Raw genomic sequence first — 10,877 nt, 5'->3', positions numbered from 1 at the left:
ATTGATAGAATTCTGAAAAAAATCATATTTAGTCTAGTTGGTAAAATACATATATTATTATCAGTATCATTACGATAAACAAATTAACGTGCTTCAATTATGTCGGCTTGCTATACATGATCATATTTGTTACGGTAAAGTTTTTATTATATTTTATGAGATGTTAGTATAATTCTACACAAAATAACTTATATATTAACGGCAAATGACAAAAACATGTTATTTTTTTACCTTCTACGACTTCTTGGCGGCTTGGCGTTAATCTCGCGGGTCTTCCGCGCCGATTAAGAGGCCTGCCACGACCACGTCTACTTCCAATTGCAGGTTCAGCATTCAGCGTGAGGATATCGTCAGGTGCAGCTGTTAAAACAATGTAAGTATAATACACGTTTACGCGAGCGTTACTTCTGTAGTAACTTACGATAATTCCTTCGCATAAATGGGATTTTGTAGTAACTTACGATAATTTACTCCGCGTAAACGAGTGAATTATCGTAAGTTACTACAGAAGTAACGCTAACGTAACGTAACGTAAACGTAGTAATATTTATTTTTATATTTTTATGCACAAAAGATTAAATAAATAAGAAATAAATAAATCGATTAATATAAAGAAAAAATATAATTGCAATTAAAAAAAAACTTACAAGTTGCAATGTACAATTGCATACTTTTTTAAAATCAATTTTTTTTAAGACCAATTAGTTTATCTCACACGGAGAAAATTGCTACGGTTGTTACAACAACATTCTCTATGATTGAAAAAGAAATGTATGTGAATTCAAGTTAAATTGATATTACATTGAATGTAGCTGTTAAGATATTCTCATTTATACAGTTTTCATAACCGTAGTTCTTACGATACGTGACATTCGGTTACAATACCCTCGTATATGGTTGCCTCAACCAAAGGATTATTGCTATCTCTCTTATGTGGTCTGCAGCAGAGATGCCAATGGTGCTGTTTTGCCCGCTGCCTGCGCGCCTGGTGGGGGACACGCACACACCTGACGGAGCCGTGTACGTGTGCGCTGGGCGCTCGGCGGCGGCTCGGCCAGCTTCGGGCGGGTAGAAGAGTGCAGACATACACTCGGATGTCTCGTTCTTCCGCGAGTCGTAGCGTAGCCATAGCCGGTTCATCGAAAGTCGTATGCGTTAGCGCGTCGGCTGACTTGGCTCGTCTATTATGTCTCGCGTATCCCTTCTGATGTTGATTTATGAATAAAATATATTTTATGACATTGCAGATGAATAAAATATCCCTTCCCACACTAGGCGCGATACACTGTGTCTCTTAATTATTTAAAAGTAATGAAAAAATCATTTATGTAATTAATAAATTTTACTAACAAAAAATGTTAGTAAAATTTATTAATTACATAAATGATGTCTAATGAAATTATATTATCTTTATTCTGAAAATAACCTATATAAATTAAGTAAAGAAATAAAAAACAGAAAAAGCGTAAATAATAGAAATCCACTCTTGGCCAATATGTACGCTTTCTTCTAAAAAAATCTTGTTATTAATTTAGAAAGATGACTTCTGTTTGCAATTCTTACATTTTTTTAAATAAAAATATATTACTGTACATCATCAGCACACTGCGTAATTTATATTTTCTCTTTACCATGTACGATTATATATTTTTAATCCATTTATTTTAATAAATATCTATACATATTGTTGGAATACATTTGCTGACTTAATATGACTCATAAAAATGTAAAATTAAACGATGACTTTCAGTTTTTATTTTATATTTGCGGTTTATTATTAGTAATAAATCAATAAAGAAATGGAAAGTTTTAAAATATTTATTTTTCTTACAATTATTTGATATCTATTTATAAAATGTGTAATTTTATGCTCGTAATCTTGCACTTTTTATTATCAAATTTTTCAATATGTTATCAGCAATCTTTATAATCTATAAATGCATATTTTGGTGTAATAACATGGTGTCTTTTCATAATAATGTCTGAAAGCTGTACTTTGGATTATCTTAAAAATGAGAACTGACTATATTAATACTAGCCTAATTTATATTTATTATAACACCTCTATTTCACTATATTAATTATATGATGTTTTAAATTGACCTCTTCAATCGAATTATTATTTGTTCACTCTCAACATGCTTTGCGTTACCGTGTGTCTGTGAAGTTGGCATATCATTTTCCAGCAGATCAAAAATAAAAGGGAGTTCTTGTCGCATGCAGTCGAGTTCTATAGTTCCTGATACTTTTTAGTAATAGTTCTGTTGATTTTGACAAAAAAAGTCTGTTGAAAAAATTATCTGCTAGTTTTCCGAAATCTCGGAGTTCCGGTTTATCTAAAATATTTTTCGAATAGTTCTGAGCATATTGAAGCATTTTCTACAGAGTTCCCGACACTAGCAATGTTGAATAATTTTTTTATAAATTAATACCGGCCGAAAGCCGAGTATTTAGAGAGAATAGGGTGATATGCTGTACGAAATGTCGCAGTTCCGGTTTATTTAAAATATTTTTCGAATAGTTCCGAACATACTAAAGCATTTTCTACAGAGTTCCCGACCCTGGCAATGTTGTATGATTGTTTAAAAAATTCTTCTGTAGAAAATGCTTCCAGAGTACTATGGTTTCCATAACCCTTTTGTATGGATCGAAAAATATTTTAGATAAACCGGAACTCCGAGATTTCGGAAAACTAGCAGATAATTTTTTCAACAGACTTTTTTTGTCAAAATCAACAGAACTATTACTAAAAAGTATCAGGAACTATAGAACTCGACTGCATGCGACAAGAACTCCCTTTTATTTTTGATCTGCTGGAAAATGATATGCCAACTTCACAGACACACGGTAACGCAAAGCATGTTGAGAGTGAACAAATAATAATTCGATTGAAGAGGTCAATTTAAAACATCATATAATTAATATAGTGAAATAGAGGTGTTATAATAAATATAAATTAGGCTAGTATTAATATAGTCAGTTCTCATTTTTAAGATAATCCAAAGTACAGCTTTCAGACATTATTATGAAAAGACACCATGTTATTACACCAAAATATGCATTTATAGATTATAAAGATTGCTGATAACATATTGAAAAATTTGATAATAAAAAGTGCAAGATTACGAGCATAAAATTACACATTTTATAAATAGATATCAAATAATTGTAAGAAAAATAAATATTTTAAAACTTTCCATTTCTTTATTGATTTATTACTAATAATAAACCGCAAATATAAAATAAAAACTGAAAGTCATCGTTTAATTTTACATTTTTATGAGTCATATTAAGTCAGCAAATGTATTCCAACAATATGTATAGATATTTATTAAAATAAATGGATTAAAAATATATAATCGTACATGGTAAAGAGAAAATATAAATTACGCAGTGTGCTGATGATGTACAGTAATATATTTTTATTTAAAAAAATGTAAGAATTGCAAACAGAAGTCATCTTTCTAAATTAATAACAAGATTTTTTTAGAAGAAAGCGTACATATTGGCCAAGAGTGGATTTCTATTATTTACGCTTTTTCTGTTTTTATTTCTTTACTTAATTTATATAGGTTATTTTCAGAATAAAGATAATATAATTTCATTAGACATCATTTATGTAATTAATAAATTTTACTAACATTTTTTGTTAGTAAAATTTATTAATTACATAAATGATTTTTTCATTACTTTTAAATAATTAAGAGACACAGTGTATCGCGCCTAGTGTGGGAAGGGATATTTTATTCATCTGCAATGTCATAAAATATATTTTATTCATAAATCAACATCAGAAGGGATACGCGAGACATAATAGACGAGCCAAGTCAGCCGACGCGCTAACGCATACGACTTTCGATGAACCGGCTATGGCTACGCTACGACTCGCGGAAGAACGAGACATCCGAGTGTATGTCTGCACTCTTCTACCCGCCCGAAGCTGGCCGAGCCGCCGCCGAGCGCCCAGCGCACACGTACACGGCTCCGTCAGGTGTGTGCGTGTCCCCCACCAGGCGCGCAGGCAGCGGGCAAAACAGCACCATTGGCATCTCTGGTCTGCAGCACAAATATTATGGTTGAGAGATCCATAAGATATAGCTGCACGGTACAGCACTGAATCACTGATTGAGAGTTTAGTTCCATTGCGCGCGCAAAAGAATTTCTGCATAGAATAAAGTGGATTTGATAAGAATTTGATAAGGATGTTTTAACTTTATAAATATACTTTTTTCATAAATATATTTACGAACACAAAATTTCGTAATGAGTCGACACTGGTTTCTGACATTCACCCGACATTAAGAAATATTATATCATATATCCAATTCAAAATTTTATTACTCTTTTTAAACTGAATTTGTTTCTTAAGATAATTTTTGAAAAATTATATATTTGCGCTGATTATGACATATGTAGACTATATATAACACTTACATTAAATTAAGAAGTAGTCTACCACGTAAGGCAGTTGGCTCACGATCCAGAGGTCCCGAGTTCGAATCCCACCAAGGTAAGTGTTTTTTTCAAATACGAGAAAATATTTATAATCATAGACTGCATCTTAAGAAACAAATTTAGTTAAAAAATAGTAATAAAATTTCGAAATAAATAATTTTTTTTATATTTAGCATTAGTACCTACACATAATCATTATGGTTGTAACATTCATATATTATGGTTGCAACATCCATATAGTAGCTACCTTCACTAAGGTTAGGGCAACCATATAGGTCACTTCCAGAGTACTATGGTTTCCATAACCCTTTTGTATGGATGGGCGAAAATTAACATTATTATTCTGTTGTAGCAACCGTAACTTTTTCTCCGTGCATTATTTTACACAAAAGTATTAAGATAAGATCATCGAAAAGTAAATGTTCTATATGATATTTCATATAATATCTTGGAGCCTATTACGTATCTTTTCACGAGGTGAAAATGCGAAAAGTGTGAGAATTCACTAGAGTATCTATGATTTCATTGATCGAAATCTAAGTAAATCTGTTCGCATTTTTACCTCGTGAAAAGATATATGTAATAGGCCCCCTTGTGTCAAATTATGTTAAAATGAAATATTAAACGTCTCGCTAAATATTCGTTTCTTTTTTATAATATTTCCTAATACTTTTATATACTTTCGTAGAATAGAGATAGGTGTTAGATAAGGATTTTTTATATTAATATAAAAAAGAATCAAAACTTATGTGAGAGAACTTATATAGTTCCAGTATAACAAAAAATATGAATGATTTTTGACAGCCAAGATGAGAAAAAGTAAGGCACAGTTTCTTACTTCTTTGCGTATTATCACGTCTATTGCGTCCACCGCGTCTACCACGAGGTCTTCCGCGAGATCTTCCGCGAACATGCGAAGAAAACCCGTTCGTTCTAGCATCGTCCAATAGGGCTGCCCGCTCCGAATGAGTAATAATTGTTTCCGACTCTATCAATTGAATGTAGAAGATGAATTAAAAATGAAAAATGAAAAATATATGATATACAGAATGATATCAGAACAATCACTTGGCCTTCGAAAGACAATTCTGAGACGACTTTTTTTCAAAACTTGGTCGGAAACTTAATCTTTTAATTATAAAAAGAAAATTACGAATCGGATATAGGAGATAGGCAAAAGCGGCGCAATTCGCCGCCAGACTCGGGTTTATACTAGGTGCGCAACTAAGTTTCCGGGTTTCACACATAGATGGCACCAATAACACATGTACTCGACTTACATGTCTGAAGTTGTCTGAAGTTATAGCTTGGACATCTGTTAACAATAACCAGTCGTTATATAAACACATATCGCAACGCAAAAATATTTTTTCTAACAACGGAGATGTCGAGTTTTGTGCCAAATAAACAGCATTTGCGGGAAGCTTTGCTTTTCTGCTTTAACTTGAAAAAAAATGTAGCTGAAGCACGTCGTTTGCTTGAGGAGGCCTACGGCGAACATGCACCATCGCAAACTACCTGTGAAGATTGGTTTAAACGCTTCAGAAGTGGCGATTTCGACACTGAGGACAAGGAGCGCTTTGGTGGGACCAGAAAGGAAACGTGTACTATGAGCTGCTGAAACCGGGCGAAACTGTCAATGGGCATCGCTACCGACAACAACTGATCAATTTAAACCATACATTGCTCGAAAAACGGCCAGAATGGGACACGAGACACGAACGAGTGATATTGCAGCACGACAACGCTCCGTGCCATCGCAGTTCCATCGTCCAGGACACCATCAAAACGCTGAAATGGGATCTGCTACCGCACCCGCCGTATTCGCCAGACCTGGCGCCTTCCGATTATCACTTGTTCCGGTCGATGGCGCATGGCTTGGCTGGGCTACACTTGACCAATTTCGAAGAAGAGCAAAATTGGTTGGATGAATGGTTTCGGACCAAAGACGCGTCGTTTTATTGTCGCGGTATTCATGTATTGCCAGAGAGATGGCGAAAATGTATAGCTAGCGAGGGACGATACTTTGAATAAACCATTTTTTGTATTTCTCTTGAAATTTTCCATTTTTTATTGATCAAAAAAACCCGGAAACTTAGTTGCGCACCTAGTACATACATAAAGGCCTACGACTGACGATAAATTGCGCCGTCTTTGCTTACATCTTGTACGCGCTATCTCCGTAATACGCTATTCTTCTTATAACTCAAAAATTAGCTTTAAAAAGCTTTAAAAAGGAAATAATATCTTGAAATCGAGTCAGGAATACGTCTTTTGAAGGGATAGTCTATGCATATTCAATGCTATATCAATTTCGATTGTACCTGTCGAACTTGTTATCTCTGGTTGATCTTCAATAGAATATGATGTAGACGCAGATTCCTGCACTGTAACGAATAAAAAAGTTAGAACAAAGTCTATCAATAAATAGAAAATAAAACAATTAGCATAACAAATGGATATAAAATAATCTGTCTTAGGGCCGGTTGTTCCAACCTATTGGTAAGCTACCTAATAGTTAAATCATATATTTATCTTTGTCTAATGTAAAGGATAAACAAAGACATTATATATGGATTTAACTATTAGGTAGTTTACCAACAGATTGGAACAACCGGCCCTTATGAATGCACATGATATTTGTTGAAATATGCTACAAACTAACACAAATATCGTATAGAGAAGTATTATATGAAACAATAATAACAAATACAACATTATATTATCATTTTAATATACTAATATAATAGCGAGAGGAAGCAAGTGTTAGAAGAGAAGTTAAAGAACAAAAAAAATATATATATATATATATTGTGATACCTGTGTGTGCATCAAACAGATTGCAGTCTATTATTTCTTCATGGTTTACATCGTCTAAGATATCATCTTGTGGATCTGCAACATATATTTTCTTTCTTTTCCTTTCAAAACTATACATATACCCAGCAAACACAGAATTCTGTGTGTTTGCTGGGTATATATAATATATACATATATAAAACATTTTGTAACAAACCGAAATTCTCTTCGGGCAATTGCGCTGTATTGCTAAGCGTCCAGAGAAACTCCTTCAATGTAAATCTGTAGAAAAGCGATGAAAGTTAAATATATGTTAATATATTTTATATTATATATTGTGTGTATATGTATATATATATATATATATATATATATATATATGTGGTATAATTTATATTGAAAATTTGAAAAAAATTTATTAATCAAAATTTAAAATCATTTATGCGTTTATTACTTTATTTATGTCCACCTGATAATGTCTTAAAACTTAAAACTTAAAACTCTTAGTCTTAAACTCTTAAATATAGCCATAAGAGAATCTAAAACCTAAAACCTTTTCTCCAGTCGGAATAATCTGCTCAGGTGGTAATAACTATTAACTATTTAATATTTAACTAATAAAAAGCCGTATACACTATTTACTAATTTACCCTTATCGCGCAATTTGTACATATATACGATGAGCTTGTCGAAAACACCTGCGACGCAATCTACACTAACAATAAAATTAATTATCATATTATTATTCATTTATTAATTACATATATTTATAGTTACATATTTTTCAAATATTTTATATTTTTCATAAGAAATATGAGCATTTCTGCATTATCTGGAAGTAATCTATTTCTGTCTTCTGTATAAACGGCTGCTGCGGCGCTAAATAACCTTTCGGAGTTTACAGAGCTTGGAGGGGCACTGCAGTATTTGAGAAATAATATTTTTAAATTTGGAAATTCTGAAGCGTGAGTTTTCCACCATACTACTGGGTCTTCCTGTCGCGTTATTAAAGGCATGGCAAGATATTTATCTATTTCTGCGGTGAATACAATCGTTTTTTTCTTCGTTCTATCGCTGGGTTGTCTATTGAAGTTTTTTTCCTCTTCTGTGCTTGTGTCAACACTGTCAACATCTGATTTTGACCCATTCGCGATTTCGTCGAAACATTGCCAAATACTTTCATGAGCTGCATCATGAAGACTTTCAGAGAAAGACGGTCCATTATCATTATCAGTAGTTTTATCCTTGGAATTGGAAATATTTTGTTCATCGTTGCTTCTAGTCCTACTATTGATAGCAAGAAGCTCGTTAAGGATTAATTTTTTTACTTTGACTTCATCTTTTAAAAAGCGAGTTTTGAAACGTGGATCCAAAAATGTAGCGTGTGTAAAACAACAGCTTTCTTGAATATTTTTTCCAGAAAAGTTTAAAAATCTCTTTTTAATTGATTTTTTTAAATCCTTTTTTATAATCATTATATCCTTCTCTTGAGATTGAGTGCGTTTCGACAAGTAAGATTGAAGAGTAGCTATTGACGGTATTACATATCCAATGCTTTCATCATCGGCACTGGCAATCTTTGTTATTTCTTCTATTGGTTTTAAAACAATAATTATATTTCCAATTAAATGCCATTGCTGTGCATCAAGAGTAGAAATATTATGTTCCGTTGCATATGCAGTGACAGCCTGTTTTTGCTCATAAAGGCGTGACAGCATATAATATGTCGAATTCCAACGTGTGACAACATCCTGTATTAACTTATGAGTCGGAAGTTTTAATTTTTCTTGAATTATTTTCAATTTTGTGCAGGCCTGCGATGAATGACTAAAGTGAGATACAATTTTGCGACATTTTGCTATAATATCAACAATTTTTCGTTGCACAAAAATTGCATCATGGATAACCAGTTGCAATGAATGTATAAAACAACCGACAGATTCTGCAACTGTAAGATCTGCAATAAAACAAAAAATAATTAATATTCCTATTAGTTTATGTATATAATGTATATATAATATATAAATATTAAATAATAATAAATATATAAGTTACCTATTCCGCAAATCATGTTGGCAGCGTTATCTCGTACAATCACATGGATTTGATCAATACTAAGATTCCACTCTTCCATAATATTGTTGATTATATCAGCAATATTGCCACCAGTATGACTGACTGGGAAATGTTTAACTGTCAAAGTATATATCTCTTTTTTAAATGTGTCGGCAGAAATATAATGCGCTGTTAAACTTATGAATGATTCATTGTTTACAGAACTGGTCCAAATGTCTGTAGTAAAAGATATATATTTTGCAGTACATAGTTTAGCTTCCACTTGAGCTCTTATCTCTTTATATATTTCTGGCATTAGTGTTCGTGAAAAATAGGTTCTACTTGGCAAATTATACCGTGGTACTATATATTTTAAAAGTTTTGAAAATCCTTCTCGTTCCACTAAAGCAAAAGGTTCTGCGTCTAAAGTCATCATCTCGCCTGAAAAAAATGCTGTTATCATTAAATAATATACTGCTTGTATTCAATTTATATTAAACTGATCTCTGGTGAAATATATGCATGTCATTTTGTCATTGATACATGATACATTGTGTCAAAGTTTTAACTTTTAAACAAAGACAAACATTAAATTTCTATGAATTTTCATGCTTTTGAAATATATTAATTTCAGCGTTTACGATCGTAATAATTAAATAATGCAAGTTTCTATTTCGTTGAAACTTAAATTTGTTCATCAGAGTTTGCATTGCAAATTTGAAGTTAATATATTTACTATTTACAGTATTTACACTATTTAGTATTTAATTTACAGTATTTACTTACATATTTTACGTGATATAGCTTTCGCTTTAGGATCATTAATATTCCATTGTTTATTGCGATTGATGGTCATTTGCAAAGTAGGTTGATGTTGTTTATGTGTATGTGTATTATGTTGCTCTTGCCAACAAAAATTTTCATCAGGATCAGGATTATCAACATCGAGATCAGCATCAGATATACATTTCTCAGTCGTATCACTCGTATCTACTTTATTTTCAGTTTGGGGTTTACATACTGTAACTGCAGGATGTTTGTGCTTAACATGATTCCACAATGGCTTTGTACTAAATAATTTTGGTGTTTTCCGACGAATAATTTTGCTCGATAAAGATTGTTCACGGCACAGCTGACATTCTGCTGTCGTTTCATTATCACTGGAAACTTTGAAATATTTCCAAATACTTGACTTGAAGTTAGCCATTGCAATTCAATTATTCAATATTCATATAAATTAATTTGAGTCCGTCTACACTTCTACTTCTAGTTTCAACTGTTTCAAGTTTTAAGATATCTTATTTAGAAACATGAAACTTAGAGGTTAGACATTAGAGACTTAGAGACTAGAGAGCATGAAGAATGTGTACCAAACCAACTAACACAAAAGTCCACCGTGTACGTGTGAGTCCCGTGAGACGAGAGCGCAACCTTGAGGAGCATTAGTAAACTACTGCTCGGCTCGGCATTCGGTCGCATTGGTCGCGTTCGGCAGACCAAGCCGCTCAGTAGCAGTCGAACGTGATTGGCTCTTACTTTTAGAACCAACCAATCAACACGGAGTGTTG

The 10,877-nt window shown here is 32.6% G+C and overlaps 1 protein-coding gene and 1 long non-coding RNA gene across 2 annotated transcripts; one reads left to right on the top strand and one right to left on the bottom strand.

Annotated features, from left to right (window-relative positions):
- Positions 1 to 327: 327 nt before the first annotated feature.
- Positions 328 to 1,600, top strand: LOC139784898 (uncharacterized). Its single transcript, XR_011721715.1, has 2 exons — positions 328 to 373; positions 945 to 1,600. It is a non-coding gene; the product is annotated as an uncharacterized lncRNA (long non-coding RNA).
- A 6,684-nt stretch (positions 1,601 to 8,284) lies between these two features.
- On the bottom strand, positions 8,285 to 10,516 carry LOC139784897 (zinc finger BED domain-containing protein 4-like). The gene is made up of 4 exons (XM_071724072.1): positions 10,096 to 10,516; positions 9,310 to 9,750; positions 8,799 to 9,211; positions 8,285 to 8,440 (listed from the first exon to the last, which is right to left on the bottom strand). Exons 1-4 carry the CDS (start codon positions 10,514 to 10,516, stop codon positions 8,285 to 8,287), a joined length of 1,431 nt encoding a protein of 476 aa, XP_071580173.1.
- Positions 10,517 to 10,877: the final 361 nt, after the last annotated feature.

This window comes from Temnothorax nylanderi, unplaced genomic scaffold (assembly GCF_030848795.1).
Source record: "Temnothorax nylanderi isolate EJ_2023f unplaced genomic scaffold, tnyl_v1.0 TNYL_tig0701_pilon, whole genome shotgun sequence".
NCBI lineage: Eukaryota > Metazoa > Arthropoda > Insecta > Hymenoptera > Formicidae > Temnothorax > Temnothorax nylanderi.
Note: the sequence above shows the minus strand (reverse complement) of the source record. Positions and strands in the feature narration are given on the sequence as shown.

What these genes read in the sequence shown, in the direction of transcription:
- LOC139784897 (XM_071724072.1), bottom strand. Translation starts at nt 10,516, where the DNA reads ATGGCTAACTTCAAGTCAAGTATTTGGAAATATTTCAAAGTTTCCAGT. An exon ending in AGCTATATCACGTAAAATAT is followed by an intron (nt 9,751 to 10,095) that starts GTAAGTAAATAC and finishes CATTTTTTTCAG; the next exon opens with GCGAGATGATGACTTTAGAC. An exon ending in ATGATGAAAGCATTGGATAT is followed by an intron (nt 8,441 to 8,798) that starts GTAATACCGTCA and finishes TTCATGATGCAG; the next exon opens with CTCATGAAAGTATTTGGCAA.